The 18,554-nt window shown below is 45.6% G+C and overlaps 1 protein-coding gene across 1 annotated transcript; it reads right to left on the bottom strand.

The window, feature by feature from the left end:
• Positions 1 to 5,924: 5,924 nt before the first annotated feature.
• On the bottom strand, positions 5,925 to 10,798 carry LOC146302721 (uncharacterized). Its single transcript, XM_084699160.1, has 14 exons — positions 10,585 to 10,798; positions 9,918 to 10,093; positions 9,751 to 9,822; positions 9,088 to 9,177; positions 8,717 to 8,815; positions 8,562 to 8,609; positions 8,353 to 8,436; positions 7,543 to 8,192; positions 7,316 to 7,385; positions 7,061 to 7,147; positions 6,825 to 6,923; positions 6,593 to 6,679; positions 6,287 to 6,388; positions 5,925 to 6,171 (listed from the first exon to the last, which is right to left on the bottom strand). The coding sequence occupies exons 1-14, from the start codon at positions 10,739 to 10,741 to the stop codon at positions 6,031 to 6,033; spliced, it is 1,962 nt and encodes a 653-aa protein (XP_084555286.1). The 5' UTR covers positions 10,742 to 10,798; the 3' UTR covers positions 5,925 to 6,030.
• Positions 10,799 to 18,554: the final 7,756 nt, after the last annotated feature.

The raw sequence follows: 18,554 nt of genomic DNA, 5'->3' as shown, positions 1-18,554 counted from the left end.
TTACGGAGGTTGTGCATGGCTATTTGGTGTACCCTGGCACTTTCTGCAGCTTTCACACATGGTATACCCGGTCTAGCCGTCTTAATTAAAAGTCTCTCCTTGTGTCCCATTTGACGATTATTGGGGTGTGCTTGCCTTCGGCGAGCACAAACCATTGTTATCTCACATATATATTATTTATTTATTGTTTCTTTTCGCCCCCCTAAGGATGCCTCAATATTTGGACTACATAGACAACGGCGATGTCAAAAGGTTTGTCTCGGTAGCGATTGCGTTGGTTGTATTGGGATTTACGTTCCATTGCACGGTTTAAGTAGAAATTCATGACATGAATCATGACATTAGCCTCTGTTGCTTGGGCAACACATACTACAGTGGTCATGATGCATCTGTTTTTAATCGTTGAAATAAACATTCCTCACAAATACGTTTTTGTTGTAGGATTTATTTTGACATTAATAAACGATTTGTTGGTGAAATGACCATTACCTGTGGTTTCATATCAGTGTGGCGGCTCACTGCAACGCTGTAGCCTACCCGAGACACTAATGAGTAGCTAACAAAAACATCTCCACAGCTGTTTAGGAAGTCAAACGGCGACGGAACATGTTCGGCTTTCCCCTTACTCAAAAGTTTTTCAATAGGTGAAAGTATCTGACTACTAACCTGAACTTTATAGCCGCAGCCTAAACTTTGTCAATGTCAAAACTTTGTCTGTTCATGAAAATAATTAATGTCAGCCTGCTTCAGCCTTGCTTTGCTGTAGGATATACATTTCACTAGGTCTTGCAGCGCTGCTTGATTTACTGAAATTATTATGAAATGTTATGTTTTACTAGCCATTTGCCTTCTTAAGCAAATCACAGTATTTCCCACCCCTCATAGTGTAACTGAGACGACCGTAAATAGCCTAAGTCATCTTTCAAGTAATAAGCCCCCGTTGAAGTGTTGAGCAGGAAATTAGCTGGTCTGTAGAGATCTTGGGTTGGTGGTTTTACTGATGCAGATGAGACATAACGCACATAACGTGAAGTAGGCCTAACATTGCATTTTATTTTGTTTGAGTTTTAATAACTTGTCCAGTGCATTGGGGCAAGTAGCACTAGCCTAAATTGATCTTCCAGACTTGCCGTACAAAAAAAATCCACTCTTCCCGGACAAGCCTTAGCTACATGGCTAGACTGTTGACACAGATCAGAATCCATCATATCTTGGACACTCAAAATCAGCAAATCTTGCAGCCAAATCAAGTAGCCTATTGACCTTATTCCGGAAGTCACAATGGGCGCGGCCATCCGCGTATTCTCATTTCCGGTTTAGATACTTTCCACTTTATAACGGTGCTAAAAGACAGTGCCTTAAACAGGCTCTGGTACTCATTTATGGCTAATAGAGATGCCCAGCGTCAACTGCAGTTTGTGGCTGCCATAACAGGTGGAGAAGACGGAATCAGACCCTGTATTATCATTGTTTTGACCATGGAAAGAAGAGGTCCGAGTGTTGTGGGCCGACATAATTTGCATCGACCTCCAACCAAAGTTGAGGATCTGCGTCCCTGGCTGAAGGTGCTGAATAAAAAAAAACCTGAAGTTTCCTTTTGTCTGCTCGTATTAATAAAGGGTGTAAACTAACTATATTTTTGTATGTTTTAGTGTTCTCAATTCATGATATAAGTAGATACATGATTATAACCAAATGTATGGGCATGGCTGTGAGCAAAACAATTGCTGCAGACAGTACATCTAAATTTAATATAAAGCTTTTGAAACAACGCGGCAATCAAATTATTTCATGCGTCTTTCTAATTGCCATTAGATAGGAGGGAAGATACATATCTTGTAAGTTTTAACACGTTGCATATCGTTTGTACCAAAGCCCCTCGAATAAAAGGTTGTTACTTTTTATTATTACAGCACAATTTGTCACTCATACATTTGCAGTTTATGGCTAATAGCAGAGACCTGATGTAAAAACTAGAGCCTCAAGTAGATAAACAAGAAGCTAGCTAACGTTCTACTGCTAACAGTGCTAGCTGGACGGTTTAGAGGGGAAGTCTCAAATACATGTACTGACTGTAAAATTAATCACACGACTGAATTCTAGAGGACCTAAGCTTTCGAACAAAGTATAGCAAATGCATATGCCCTGCAGTGAAATCGTTAGAATATCTTAGCCTATGTTTGTGGCTAATGTGATGCCTGCATATCGCAGCACAGCATAGTGCAGGGCAGCGATCTGACCGGCAAACAACTTATATCAACACTTAAAAGTCGTTTTCAAGCCATCCAGTGAAAGGGTGTATTGTTGACTTGTTGTAGCACACGAACATAGCACATTTTGCACAAATCCACCAAATGATTTAATATTTTAGCAGAGGGACTTCTCGGCAGTTCTCCATTGAATTGAATGATATCCCCGGTAAAGCGGAAGTGCAAATACAACGGAAGTGCGAAAAGATGAAGAAAGTGGGCGGGGCGGAATAAGGTGAATATATATAGGCCTTTATATGGCTACAAACTTCTGGTCGGTTTCTAGCTGGCTACTGGTTACCAAGTTACAACTTTGTTGCAGGGGCATTCTTTGTCTACATTGCGAGCTAACAGTGTCCGGTAATGATGTTGCTATAAATAATGATGTTAAACCGAGACCACTAAGCTCTCAAAGAAAATGTAAGGTCAAAGAAACAAAAGAAAGGTTTGAGGTTACTCTGAAAATTATTAATAAAATAGGCTTCTAATAATAAAACTGCTAAATCCTTCTCTAACTAGGCTCCTCTATCATGCATAATGAAACTTAACGTTTTTTAAGTAATCAATAAGCCTGCGCTTGCCCTCATTACTCAAATGATGCCGTTCAGGGCGTTCAAATTACATAATAGGACGATAATAGGAGGATAATAGGACATAATAGGGCAACCAACAAGTTGTTAATATCTGATTACAATTTAATAAGTTATCTAGCGCTGCATCTTCATGAGCTACATTTGGCCTCCTTCTCTTCCAACCAACCAGTATCACCTCTCCTCCATCTGAGTGATGCATGTCATTTTTACAAACTTATTATCAAGGGAACACAATGGTCAGAACTGTAGTCATACACTTAAATGCTTTTTGAAATATGTAAACACCAGGAGAGTATGGGCAGCTGGGGCAGCCGCAAGCACACCCTCACAATTTCCCCAGAACTTGTATGCTCTCTAGTTACTTTTAAAACGTTTCAATAAAAGACAACTTTTTCTACTATCACGTCTCTGTATTGTTGAGTACCCAAGGGTCGGACATTTGAAACCTGTACGGTTAAATAGATGTGCCAGAATGCGTAACAATCTCATAAATGACAGCCATAGAGAGAGGGAGAAAGAAAGGTAGAGAGAGAAAAGGAGAGAGAGAGAGAGAGAAAGGGACAGAGAGGGAGAGGAGAGAGAGAGTGTAGGGGATAACCATTTGGTTTATTCAGAGCCTGCTTGCTCTCTGCCAGTCAATCTGTCAAAGATGTTTTATTTATACCTCTGCTATCCTCTCCTCCCCATTTCTGTCTCTCTCTCTCCCTACCTCTTTTGTCCTCTCCCTCTCTCTCCCTCCCTCCCCAACTCGGCCCCTCCTTCCCTCCTCTTCACTCTCCACCGCTGTCCCTCACTCTTCCTCTCCCCACCACAACTCCTCCCCACCTCCCCACCACAACTCCCTCCCTCCCTCCCTCCCTCCCTCCCTCCCTCCCTCCCTCCCTCCCTCCCTCCCTCCCTCCCTCCCTCCCTCCCTCCCTCCCTCCCTCCCTCCCTCCCTCCCTCCCTCCCTCCCTCTACTCCAGCCAGCAGTTAGTAGTCTGTTGAGTCACCTGGAAGATAAAGCTTTGATGTTCCAACACCTGAACCAGGTCTGTGCAGTGTCAGTGTATACTTCAAAGAGTACGGCGGTGTCTGTTATTAAACCATTCCCTGTGGTTCTGTGTATGTAGGCTGTGGGTGTGGCAGAATGTGTTTCATGTGTTGTGCACTTCCATGTTGTCTGTCTGGTGGTGTGCCTCAGTGTCCATGTGAATGTGTGTCTCTGTCCCCACTCTCCCAGTGTGTTGTTTGTTTTCTGAGGACTGGAAGAGCGTTTTCGAATCTTTCCAGAGGAATGACACCGCTCCTCTCCAGCACCTCACACACACACACCTCCCCTTCTCCTCAGCGGAATTGAATATTGCTTTTGTGATCTCGCAGATGGCAGGGCCGTGGTCGTGCATTGTGTTTGGACTGCAGTTCCCTGTGCTGATGCAGGTCTGTGTGTGTGTGTGTGTGTGTGTGTGTGTGTGTGTGTGTGTGTGTATTTCTTGCAGCTCGCGGGGTAAAGCCCGGGTCAGGTGAAACTAATAACAGCCAGGTCTGACTGTGGTAGTTCATTCAAATCTGATTACCGCCTCCACTACCGAGCGAAGTGTTTCCATCTCTCTGCCAGAACCCTGGGTGTTCAGGAGGAACGGCACAGTCCAATATCTCCTCAGCCTTCAGACACCTTCACAAGCCTGCGTGTTTGAAGGTCATGAGGCGAGAGAGAGAGAGAGAGAGAGAGAGAGAGAGAGAGAGAGAGAGAGAGAGAGAGAGAGAGAGAGAGAGAGAGAGAGAGAGAGAGAGAGAGAGAGAGAGAGAGAGAGAGAGAGCTTACTCATGACACCATTGGTATTCACCTAGGAGTGAGCCTTCTTAACTCCTGCTCTAATGGGAATATTCAAGACTCTTTTCTTTAATTGTGAAGAACAACGTCAGGGTTGTGAATGACTGTGTGTGCATGTGTGCACATGTGTAGGGATGCAAATCAGCCCCCTAAGGGTCTTTTTAGTTGGTTCCGTTTGGTTGCTATTTCTGCTCGTTTCTCCGAGAGTAATGGCAATGCAGATTTATTGTGAATAATAACTGGTGGATGAGGACATATTCCTGGCTGAAAGGACCTGCCCTCTTCATCCAGGTGTCGAACACACCACAACACAAACAACAGCCTTAGCAAGCCTGCACCCAAAACATTCACTCGCAATGTTTTCTGATGATATGCTATCGATTGGATGAATTTGGCTTTGGTCTGAAATGTGTTTTTCCTGCATTCTTCACAAGCCGTGTTTGATATTCCCTGAAATAGATTGATTTTCTGCTTCTCTATCCCATAAATCTACCGTTCCATCAGCATGTAAATGTGCCCGGGTAGAAGAAAGCTTACAGACCATGTAGATCTTTCTGTTCTTGGCTCTGCCAGTACGAGCCTGCCTGGTCTTCATACTCAGACATTCACACTGATACACACACACACACACAGACACACACACACACACACAAACAAATACACAGACACACACACACCCTTGCAAAAGCTCACGCACCCACACTCCCACCCACACACACATAAAAGCACACAAATCACACACGGAAACATACACCTACAAAGACACACGCACAAAGGCACACACACACAGACACACACACACCCTTGCAAAAGCTCACGCACCAACACTCCCACCCACACACACACACATAAAAGCACACAAATCACACACGGAAACACACACCTACAAAGACACACACACATGCACAAAGGCACACAACTCCTAAAATACACACACACACACAAACACAACTACTGTTTTCCATTTCCCTTTCAACTTGTTCCTCCCCAAGAGACATTTTGATTTGGCAGCTCGTGTTTTTGGAACCACACTTGGGTGAGGTTAGGTGTGTGGGGTGTGTTTGTGTGAGTGTGTGAGAGTCTATGATGTGCGAGATACTGTATTGTCCACACCTCTACCTACATCGAGGCATCGACGACCCGGAGAAAACACGCTGTATAAAAACAAACGTTTCCTCTCTCTTTTAATTTCTTTGAGAACAAAAAGACCAGCGAGTGACAGTGTTGAAAAGACCAGCGAGTGACAGTGGTGAAAAGACCAGCGAGTGACAGCGGTGAAATGAGGGATGGACGGGAGGAGAGCAGAGAGGAAGAAGGAGGAGAAAGGACAGGTGGAGGGATACGGAGCATCCCCCGGGGGGGTGGCGCGGTCCTCCTAGACGTTGAGCAGGCTGCTGATCATGACCTGTAGGTGGCGCTCCAGCTGCCCTCGCAGCTCGGCCACCAGGTGATGCTGGGAGGAGTAGAGGTCGGCAGGCAGGCTGAATACGGCTTCCAGAAAGTCCATGAGCATTTTCTGGTAGGAGAGGACAGCACAGACCCCAATGCTGAGGCCCCACACGTACACTGATAGGAGGAGGGGAGGAGGAGGACAGAGTGGGAGAAAGAGAGCGAGAGAGAGAGCTCCTCACCTTTAGATTCTTCCGGTATGTCTGGCCCCGGGCTTCCTCGGCGTCCCGGGGGAGGACGGCTTCCAGCAGGCCATACAGCTGGGCCATGAACCCTCCTGAAACCTGGGGGGTGGAGGGGGGTGGGGGTGCGGGTGGACGGGGTGAAGGAGAGGCAGTTGGGAGGGGGGCAGGAGCAGGAGGAGAGGACCGTTGGGTCAAACAATAGCATTGACCCCAACGTCCTGACCCACACTGTCTAGAGATCACAATGTCACTGCAACACGGAGATGCCGGGGGGGGGGGGGGGGGGAGGGGGGGGGCACTCACGGTGACGGCTGGCCGGCGACGGCCCTCCTCCATCATGCCCAGCAAGACCAGCTCAAACACCACGTCTATGACGTTCAGGTGACGGATCTGAAAACATTCACCACAACAGTCGCATCGGATCTAGGAAGTCGGAGTCTTAGGACGTCATTCGAGACCCAAGGAGAGGCTTCAAGCCTGTGCTCCGTTTTGACGACAAAGTCAGTCAGACACGTTCTCCTCCCCCTCCCCTCACCTCCTCCAGTGCCAGCTCCTGGGTGATGGAGCTTTGACAAGCGTGCTCTGAGACATAGGCCAACAGTCCGTCGTAACGGAGATACAGCTGCCCCTCCTCCTGGAGAACGACAACAGCGTCACGACACCCGTCTCACAGTGACGTTAAAACAAGCTCACCCCGAGTACCGTCCCACGCGAGCTCACATACGTAGCCCAAAACACTGGAAACGGTCTCCAGTGGAATCGATCGGTCACCTTGTTGGCTGCAGTTGCCAGTCCTCCCAGCAGGAGGCGCCCTGCCTCACAAAGGGAGCTCCTGCTGTCGGGGTTGGAGAGGAGCGTCTGGGGACAAACGGGGAGGAAAACGAGAGGACATCAACATAGCTAGTTAGCCACGTCACACAGAGAACAGAGGTGCCCGGTAACACTGTGAGCTCTAACACCGAGAGGTGTCCACAGTACACTGTCAGGCTAGCTAGCTGAGTTGGTCACTAGCTCGTGGGTACTCACAGTGAAGGCCTGTCTTAGGGCAGTCAGCCTGTAAGGGAGGTCAATGAAGCCTCTGCTAGTGAAGTGGTAGCTGTGGAGAAAGAGATACCTCAGTCAAGTGAATAACCTGGACAGTTCCTGGAGCAATGAGGGAAAGCTCGCTAAAGCACATTCACTTTACACAGAATACAGGATGGTTTGGTGTCAAATGGAACAATTTCAGTTATCCTATCAAGGTCAAGACTAACTTCAGACATGGAATCTCGAGTTCCTCAGCAGTCAAATTGGCCATGCCGTCTTCATCATCGTCATTGTCGACATTGTTGTCATCACTGGCAATATCATCATAATCGCTGCCGACGTCATCCTTATCATTGCCGACATCATCATCATCATTGCTGACATCATCATTGCCAACGTTTGGGTCATCATTGGCGACATCATCATATTCACTGCCGACGCCATTATCATCATTGGCAACATCATCATCATCATTGCTGACATCATTGTTGTCAACGTCATCCTCCTCGTTATCAACGTCATCATAATTGGCAACAACCTCATTGTCATTGCAGATATCATCCTCATCATTGGAGATATCATCCTCATCATTGCAGATATCATCCTCATCATTGGCAACATCCTCATTGTCGACATTGTCCTGGTCCTGGGCCCAGTTTCGGTGGCGGTCCTCATCCCATTCCTCCTCCTCATCTTCATCCTCATCATAGTCATCATCGTCCTCATCATCGTCATCATCAGAGGAGTCGTCGTCCTGGGAGGACTCCTCCCCGCGGGTCCGGGTGTTCTTCGAGATCCAGAAGGTTCTAGCCGTGGTGCGCAGAATGCCGTCTGGACCCACCACCAGGCTGGCCTCCATGCCCGAGACATCAGTTTGCTGGTGGAGAGGAGACACACACACACGCACACACACACGTTCACACGCGCTTCCATTGAAATGAACAAGGACTGAAACACCAGGAGGTTCGCAGTCTTCATATACGCCTGAATCAGCTTCATGAAGAACGTGGAGGTCGTGATCTGTCATCAGCTCTTACCCTGCGCTCAGCGAAAAACGGGATGTCCACATCCGTCTTGGTGCACACGTGAGACTGGAACTGCCTCACCCGGCCGCCAATGAGCTGCAAGGACAGGAGGAGAGACAGGGGAAAGGATGAGCAACAGAGCGCTGAATAACTGATCTGGTCCAGCTTCAAGTGCACCCGGACAGGACTTCCCACTGGTTATCTCACAAGATTCATCTCACCTGAACTCCGCTCACTGCCATAAAGGTGGTAACCACATAAGGGAATCCCTGCAGACCAACACAGGAGAGCACTTTGTCAGACAAACCCTGTGTGTGTGTGTGTGTGTGTGTGTGTGTGTGTGTGTGTATAAGTAGGTGGGCATGTGTTAGCTTACATTTGGAGTGAGCCTGGATTTCTGCTGTGACATGGCCCACCACAGCCTGGTGTCAGTCCCCCTCACCATACAGATGCTGCGCATCTGGATCTCTGTCTTCTGGGGAGGGGGGTGGGTGTGGGGTAGGGCAACCAGGTCAGGTCATGCATACAATAATGATAAGCAATAATAGATAGAATCCACGTGCCATGTGGTTGACACTTGATAGCCTGGCAGCAAACTGTCCGGGATGACCCAGCAAGGGTTGATTAGACCCCGGATGTAGAAGGGTAAATGACGTGCAAGACTTCCCTCAGCCCCTACTCTGTGAAGTGTTTTCTCTGCGCTGGGACAGTTTGTGTAGGTGTTTGTGTGCAGGTTGTCTCAGTTACCTTAGAAGCAGATCCTCTGGTGGAGGTCCAGGAGAACTTGAAGGTGTGGTTTCTCTCAGAGCTCATCAGAGCTTCTCCACAGTAGCTTGTCTAACAACGTCAGGAAGAAAAGGGAGAGAAGGAGTGTTCTACAACCGCTTCAAGACTCGTGGAGCCAAACCCTAACTTGACTTGACTTTACCAATGTTTTATGGGTTAAACTGAGAAAAAAAATTCTGATATAATGTATAATAGCATAATTTATTTTATTCACTTGAAATAACACACTTTGCATGGCTGCCTGACATGCAACTCATAATCATAATTATGAGAGAAGGTAAATGGACTCAAGAACATGGAACACTTATCATGTTCTCAACAGAGGTAAGTAAAACCATAGATATATATCAATGAGTAAAACTACCTTAAATTGAATTAAATTAACCTCTGCACACCACTGTGTTTCCATGGAAACCAACTTATAATAGAACACACCCACTTTACCCCCAGTTTATGACATCATCAACTTATCAAGTCTGAACATTCTGGAATTTTGAGGCAAATTTGCAAAATTGAAACCACAATTCCAGCAAAAATGTCCACCAAGCCTAATAGTGTATTGGATTAAAGATAAACTGTGTGTGTATGTGTGTGTTTATATGTGTGTGAAGTTGTTGCTTTTACCCAGGTCCAAACGGCCACAGGACCACAGTAAAGGGGGCTGTATTCCCAAGGTAGCAAGGGTCCACTGAACACCTGCAACACATAACACACAGAGAACCACAATGACCATGAAGGTCTGTCAAAATGAAGGCTCTCCAAGGGGCCTAGAGAGAGTGTGGGTGGGTTACCTTAGCAGGGTCCAGGGCCTGCACAGCCACAAGCTCCAGATCTGCGTTCAGGATAAAGGAGGCCATGCCCAGCCCTACGCCCAGGCCCAGGCCCAGGCCCAGATCAGAGGCTGGAGAAGAAAGAGTCCCTCTTTCCAGAGTCAACCCTTGGCTCCTATTTCCCTGAAGGGCAGGGGCTGTAAACATGTTTAATCAACATGTGTTTGTCATGCTACCCCTCTGAGGCGACGGTACAGGAGTACCTGGACCAAAACCAACAGGTTTCTGGACAGTTTGTTCCCCCCTAGGGCATGCACCGGTTGAACTATATTGATCTCCACCTAGTCAGACTTGTCCATCCACACTATCCTCTACTACTCAAAATACTTTACATTCGTAACTCAATTGATGTGCATTATTATATTCTTATTCTCTATGTTTTGATTGCGCCTGTTTTTATATTGTTTGACTTTATATTAGAAACTTTACTAAGTTCAAACTAAACTCTTTTCTTCCTTTCTAAAAAGCCCCAAATATCTTGAGATATGTCCCAAGCGCCAACACAAAAAACAACATCCAACAGGACCACCAGAAGTCCCACTCACACACAGTCACACCAAACCTCAATTAAAGTGTATTCTCACCATGTAAGTGGCTGGACTGGCCTCATACATATTCTCCTCCCTACCTTGTAGGTGATTAGAGGGCGTTGGGTCAGACGCCTGGTACCTGTGGTACAGGTAGTACCCAGCGGTCATGGTGGCGAGGCCGACCACTCCTCCGGCCAGGCAGGTGGAGGCCTGCAGCCTGCAGACCCCCGCACGGCTCCCCCACAGAGAGCTCATCTCCCTCAGCTAAGCTAGGTCTTCTTCTTGTCTTTGTTAGATCTCTGTGGTGCTGCTTTCTTCATTCGACGTCCAGCTTCTTCTGAGCTGTACAGCTGTGTTCACCTGCTAGAACACCCTTCGGGGTCACTGTGACATCACGGGGTAACCACGGCGCCGTGATGTCACAATGCGGTGTGCTATTCTTGTGATGTTCCGGTCTTGTTTTTCACTGCGCTGTTGTAATTCCACAATATAACTCTGTGTTTTGATCTATCTAGAACCATCTTCTGGAAACAGGATGTTGCAATCATGTTGTTACTCGATAATTGAATAATATCTAGACCCACCATCAAAGCTATAATGTATTGTAGATCAACATGAAGTTCAATGAATTTTGTATGCCCCATGAACTAAGCAAATGTTGCTCAAGACCCCAGTACACACACTTGGACACAAACGCACACACACTCCCCTTCCCTTCACTCTCCCCTACGCGGTTCTCTCTTTTGCCACGCTCCCCATTTTCCAAGACCAGGAGATGAATGAATGAGCTCCACGACAGCTCTGATGAAGTCTTAATGTACAGTACGACACACATGACTCAAGGGCAGTTATGAAAAAGGGTAGAGGGAGAGAGCTGGAGAGAGGAAGAATGAAAGGAAGCTGGTGAAAAAGGCCATAAAAAGACAATACATGGTGTATGAACCTCCTCATATGAGAGAGGCATTGGAAATTGGATTTCCTGGCTCCTGATGAATTTGTAGCCAGACATTCACAGCCAGACATTCAAGTATGTTACCGCTTTTCCACCAACGCATTTTGGGTACCGGTTCGGAGCCGGTGCCTAATCGCGAACCAGTTCCTTCTCTTTCGACAGACTGGGAACCGGAAAAGTGGTTTGTACGTGTTTCGTACGTGGTTTGCAACGAGCACCACTTCGGAGCTGGTCTAGTTTACAAACCAACAAAGAACCGCTTGGGGCGGGGTTACCGTGACCAACAAAAGGCTTTGGCCGCCATTGCTCTAAGTTTTTATAATTCATATTTCAGCTAAACGGTACTTGTAAATCAGAATCTGAAGGAAAATGTATCGAGAAGTGGGCAGTGTAGTTGCTGAAAATGTGCTTATTTTATTTATGAAACTGCTCATTTGTAAATTTGCGCCGTGTTTGGATGCCGATGTAAGTTTGCAAAACCATGAGCAACAACAGCAACGAAACGTCCAACATTGTTGATGTTGTGTTTGTGTTTGGCGCTACCGCGCTAGCGTTGCTGGGAAATATGAGACGTATACAGTGACGTAATGACGTGGCTCTGTGGTGGCTCTCGCCCGTGGAAAATCAAACCGGTTCTTAGTAAGCTCCGTTCTTGAACCAGCTCCGAACTGGCTCTAGCACCAGCTCCGAACTAGCTCTCGGTTCACTTTGGTGGAAACAGACCCTCTACTGGACCCCCTGCAGTTTGCCTACAGAGCCAACAAGTCTGTGGACGATGCAGTTAACATGGCCCTCCACTTCACCCTACAGCACCTGGACTCCCCAGCATCCTACGCCAGGATCCTGAGTGTGGACTTCAGCTCTGCCTTTAATACCATCATCCCCGCTCTGCTTCAGGACAAGCTCTCCCAGCTGAACTTGCCTGATTCCACCTGTAGGTGGATCACAGACTTCCTGTCTGACAGGAAGCAGTGCGTTAAGCTGGGAACACAAGTCTCTGATTCCCGGTCCATCAGCACTGGATCTCCCCAGGGCTGCGTCCTTTCTCCTCTGCTCTTCTCCCTGTACACCAACAGCTGCACCTCCAGTCATCCGTCCGTCAAACTCCTGAAGTTTGCGGACGACACCACCCTCATTGGGCTCATCTCTGGTGGAGACGAGTCTGACTATAGGTGGGAAGCGGACAACCTGGTGACCTGGTGCAGCCAGAACAACCTAGAGCTCAATGCTCTTAACCCTTTGATACACAAGCTATGCTTACCCCCTCTAATGCACAACATGGGTCTAAAATGACCCGCATTCATTTCCTATGACATTTGTGTATGGCTGAGTGTTTCTTTGCTATATATTTTGAAATCAATTCATTTAATTATTTAATATTCTAATTATTCATTAAGTACCTTGTTTTTGAGTACCACAAATCATCATTTAAATGTTTGTATTTATTACTTTCTGAGCAAAAAAGGTTTTTGTGGTATTACATCAAATTTACAGACATGGGTCTAAAATGAACCATATGGATTCACTATGGAATTTGATAGAAACTTAGGATATTTGCAATTTGGAACATATTTACTGTGGATAACTGTTCACCTGCCACACATTTTACAGCTAAACATGGCTGCATCAGTGGAGAAGCATCGACAAACAGGAATTCATGGCCTCAAACAGTTTGACCCTCCTTGCATGGGAAGACAAGAGCCTAAATGTGGCCTTGCGGGAAAGTTTTTGGATCCAATTGCAAAATCCAATGTTTAAAGCCACAATGGGGCCAAAGAGATTAGAGGATATCCTCGGCTTCATAAAGTTTGATGATAAGAGTTCTTCTTGTGGCTGCGTGGTAGTTGCATTTTGTTTTTACCCCACATCTTTCCATAACCTCTTTAAATACTTTTGGAGCTGTGACTTGGACTTCATGCGCCTTTTATGTGGCATGACAAGGTCCTTGCCTAGCTCCTTGATGAACTGCCCCTTGGGTCACACCACCCATGTAATGAGGGTGTTGGTGTAGAAGTTAGTGTAGGCATTGAGGGTGGCAACATCCAGCACATTGTGCCAGACACCTCTGTGTTCTCCACTTACATGAGTAGTAGTAGTGCAAACTGTCTGATCCATTGTGTCCACTCCTGCTTTTCTTTTATTAGAGTACTGGATCACAACATTGTCATCCACTGCTTTGCCATCATCATGGTGCTCAGAAGGACAACAGCCTTTCCCTTCTTCAGCACATAGCTCACCATAGTCATGTTGTCAATACAAATTGAATGGCAACGTGACCATGAAAAAATTTGGAACTTGGCATGTCCCTTCATTTGGATGTCTTTGTGACTCGTATGTTTGGCTTGTTCTGGTGAAGAGTCCCCGCAATGTTCAGGTTTTTCTAAATAAGCTTTCCAGTCAGAGGGACACTGGAAGGGTAGAGCACTCAGTCTACCACATATGGGACCCTCACATGATCGCACATCCAGAATCATTCCACATGTTGCAGGCTTGCTGGGCATGTATTGCAAACACTGCTTATCTCTGGTGACAAAGTTACTGGGAATGAACCGTCTTCTGCAATTAGCCAGGAAACAGTCACACAAATACCTGAATGCTGCTGAAAATGGCCACATCTAGGCTCTTGTCCTCCCCTGCAAAGAGGGTCAAACTGATAGAGGCCATGATGCCTGTATGATGCTTCTCCACTCTTTCCCTTTTGCTGCTGCAGCTCTTCATCTCAAAGTTGTTGCATTTCAGGACCTCATCAATGATGTCACTTGTGAACATCTCCCAGCCCTAAAAGCAGTTGTGTTGAGTTGTGAAATGTGTGACAGGTGAATAGCTATCCACAGTAAATATGCTCCAAGTTGCAAAAATGAACTAATATCAAAAATCTTATAAAACTCCATAGGAAGACCATGACTGGTAACTGAAGGTAGTAACATAAAAACAATGGTTGTTCATAAAGTAAGAAAAGAAAAAAGAAAATTAAGTATTTGTGGCAATCAAAACAAGATATTTAATGAATACTTGGAATATTAAATTATGAAATAAGTTGATTTCAAAGGACATGGCAAAGAAACTCTCAGCCATACATGAAATATCATAGGAAATGAATGCGGGTCATTTTAGACCCATGTTGTGCATTAGAGGGGTAGTGTTACAAAAATGATTTTTATTCCAAACGTAAGAAAGAAAAAATTAAAATAAAGACTTGTGATGACCAAAAACAAGTTCATTGAGGAATACCTGGAATACTGAACGATTAAATTATTTTTTAGCAAAGATATTGAAAATCTAAACTCTCCTGGGTCACTTTAGACCCATGTTGTGTATCAAAGGGTTAAGACAGTGGAGATGGTTGTGGACTTCAGGAAGAACACAGCCCCTCTCACCCCCATCACCCTGTGTGACTCCCCAGTCAACAATGTGGAGTCCTTCCGCATCCTCAACCCAGGACCTCAAGTGGGAACTGAACATCAGCTCCCTCACCAAGAAAGCACAACAGAGGATGTACTTCCTGCGGCAGCTGAAGAAATTTAACCTGCCAAAGACAATGATGGTGCACTTCTACACAGCCATCATTGAGTCCATCCTCACCTCCTCCATCATCATCTGGTACGCTGCTGCCACTGCCAAGGACAAGAGCAGGCTGCAGCGTATCATCCGCACTGCGGAGAAGGTGATTGGCTGCAATCTGCCTCCCCTCGAGGACCTGCACACCTCGAGGACCCTGAGACGAGCGAAGAAGATTGTGGCGGACTCTTCCCACCCTGGACACTCCCTGTTTCAGTCACTCCCCTCCGGCAGAAGGCTGCGGACCATCAGGACCAAAACCTCACGCCACACAAACACTTTCTTCCCTTCTGCTATTGGTCTCCTCAACAAGGCCAAGAGTTCACTCTGACTTTAATGACTTCATGTCTAAAACTATTTGCATTTTGCATTACATTCAATTCCTGTAATATTTGTATTTTATATTGTAAATTGTCAACTTATATTTTATGGCAACTTATATTTTATTTTATTGTATATTTTATTTTAATTTTATTCCACTTAGTATTGTTAGTTATGTATCCTTAGTAGTAGTTAGACCACATATTTAAATTTAAGATTCCTATATGTTTATTGTATGCACCTTCATGCCAAAGCAAATTTCTTGTCTGTGCAAACTTTCATGGCAAATAAATCCCTTTCTGATTCTGATTCTTTAGGGCAATTCTCTTTGCTGTGAATCATAAATGGTGTTAGGTCGTCACCTAGTGCTGATAACAGCAATTTCAATTTGAAATGCACACATCCCACACATGCATAAACCCACACAATCACAAACATAGCTTTCTGACACACAACAACCTCTTTAAATGGTTTATGTGAAATAACAGATCTACATATCATACAAATAATTCATTCAAATCTTTGTACTATTTCACGTCCAGCAATACTTCACCAGATTCCGAGCACAGCTAAACACATGACTGTCAAATCTACAGCATCTCTACAGAACAGGAAGTCAAAGGCACACAAACAATTCTAATTTACCATTACAGAAGAAATGGGTCTTTCTACGTCAACACTTTAAAATAGTATTTATGTATAAAACTCTTAACCTTTCTATTACTTTTTAAGACACTTTTTTTTTTATGTAGACAAAACTTACAGAAACATTTCTAACCATTCCAGGAAAGTTACACTTACAAGGAAAATTACATACTTTCTCAGTCCAAAAAATGGGAAGTCAATGGAAAATGGTCGCTGTCCAATGGATGGAGGTTTATATGTTAACTTCTTTGTTTCGGCAACGACTGTAATTTGGCCTTCTACCTCATTATGAACATAAGGAGAGCCACCAGTGGAGTAAAACAAGCTGTACTAGGAAAGCCTTTTCTAGTGATCTCTTGTTGCTCACCAGTGCTTCATATTTATTATTATTTATTTACTGTGTTCTGATGTATGAAACTACAACTACATATTTTTTACCATCCATTTGTAATTCCTCAATGTCATTTTGGAAACTCATTTCGTTGTGGGTCATTGTGGTCCATATATCTCACTTCCCTATAGTAGGATGGGGGTCATAATAGGGCCCTTTCTCCCTCCCTTTCTCCCTCCCTTTCTCCCTCCCTCCCTCCCTCCCTCCCTCCCTCCCTCCCTCCCTCCCTCCCTCCCTCCCTCCCTCCCTCCCTCCCTCCCTCCCTCCCTCCCTCCCTCCCTCCCTTCCTGTCTCTCTCTCTCTCTCTCTCTCTCTCTCTCTCTCTCTCTCTCTCTCTCTCTCTCTCTCTCTCTCAGGGTCTACAGTGAGTCCCGCTCTCTTCTCCAGCTCCTCAGAATGACAGTGACCCCAGCACAGACTGTTCCAACGACAGCACAGCTCCCCACTGCATCTCTCACTGCATGGAACACAGAGCCAAGAGAGGGTTTTCCCTGATAGACTAAGTTAGTCTTGGCTAAAGATTTACATGTAAAAGTATGGTTACCTCTGTCTGTGTATCTCAGGCACCAGTACTCCCCACTGTCCCCTTGGGAGAGGTTGGAGATCGTCACAGACGTGAAACTGAGAGATGCGTTGTATCTCCTGTCTAAGTTCCTCATGGTGATATTTCTGTCAATTAATGAGTCCAGTATGACATGTTCATCAGTGTATCTGAACCACACAACAACGCTTGCATCCACTGAGTCTGGGTCACAGCTGAGACTGACCTCTGACCCCTCTGAGAAGAACACAGTGACAGAGGTAGACTCTGGGCAGACCAGTAGTCTATATGATACAGCGCTTACATCTGTATTGCATGAATACCATCCTGAGTGGTTGAGCTCCAGTGATGGGATGACCAAGGAGTAGTTGGTGTTCTCTCTTCCATCCATCATGTACATCTCCCCTCTTCTCTGGGGCCTGGGGCTGGAGGTCTGAGGTGGGCTCTTGGATGGAATGTCTGCTTTAATTGTCCTGTAAGGTGTGCTCCAATAAGTCCCAGCAGGGTCAGCAGTGAAACTGACACAAGGCAGGGTGATCCCCTGTCCTTCTGAATGAAGGTAGTAGTACTGCTGGTGTGTATAACCTCTCACAATACTGCCACATTTCTGCTCCTCCAGGGCCACACAGACGTAGCGGCCGTCCATGTCGGTGAAGTTGGAGATCAGAAGAGAGTTGTTCTGTGTCACCTGAACTCGGCCCTGAAGGTCTTTCATCCCTGAGTTCAGGGTTTCACTCCCACCCACAAACACTTTCCTCCACTTCTCTCTTGTTAACCTGAACCAGGTGATAGTTGGGTTGAGGCCTGTTTCTGCTGCAATATCACATGGCAGCTCAGTTGTCCCGGTAGCAAAGACTCTGAGATATTTCCGATCGCAGACTGTGAGAGTGAGGTTCTTCTGGTATGTCACTTTGCTGCCTGTCCTGCATTCAATCCTGTAACGTCCAGAGTCTGACTGACAAACTTGGATGATGTCTAAATATAAGTCTTTAGAAATGTTCCTCACTCTCAGCCTATCTGTCAGTTCTCCATGCAGAGTAGAGTTGACAGGCGAAGAGTCAGACGTGTTCCACAGGAGCAGTTCTCCATCAGCCATGGATCTGGACACCAAACAGAAGTCTGCATTCTGGGTAAAAGAAAGGACATGTATTTCATACGTGTCTTCTTGAATTTGTAATTTGTGGGTCTCTTGTTCTCCATAGATGTTTTGCATGAGAAAAGTCAGCAGAAAGATGAGTTTTGGGGCTGAAGCCATTTCTGGATGGATGTTACACGACTGTTATCCAGCTTTGTCAGAAGTAAAGATGTTCCCTGCAAGCTTGTGGTTTATCATTTTGAGGTATATTATATAACGTGACAAGAATTGCGCAACAACCAAGCAACATTAGCAGCAAATGAGTTGCATAATGTCTTGATTAAAGATACTGATTGCTTTTGTCTGTAAACAAAGTGTTATGAGTTTCAGATGTCCATCTGTGGATTAAAATGTTTTATTGTTGTTAACACAGTTATTCTTGAATGTTAGGAAATATCTTTAAGCTCATTAGTTGTTAACCAAACAGGTTAGTAATGAATGACCTGGAATGAAGGATGTTGTCATGACAAGACTACAACCACCATGCTAGAAAGTAGCTCATGCTGCACCAAGAAGATAAAATGG

The sequence above is a fragment of the Hypomesus nipponensis genome, chromosome 1, assembly GCF_054491055.1.
Source record: "Hypomesus nipponensis isolate SF chromosome 1, ASM5449105v1, whole genome shotgun sequence".
NCBI lineage: Eukaryota > Metazoa > Chordata > Actinopteri > Osmeriformes > Osmeridae > Hypomesus > Hypomesus nipponensis.
The sequence above is the reverse complement of the archived record's forward strand: the minus strand, read 5'-3'. Positions and strand labels throughout refer to the sequence as shown.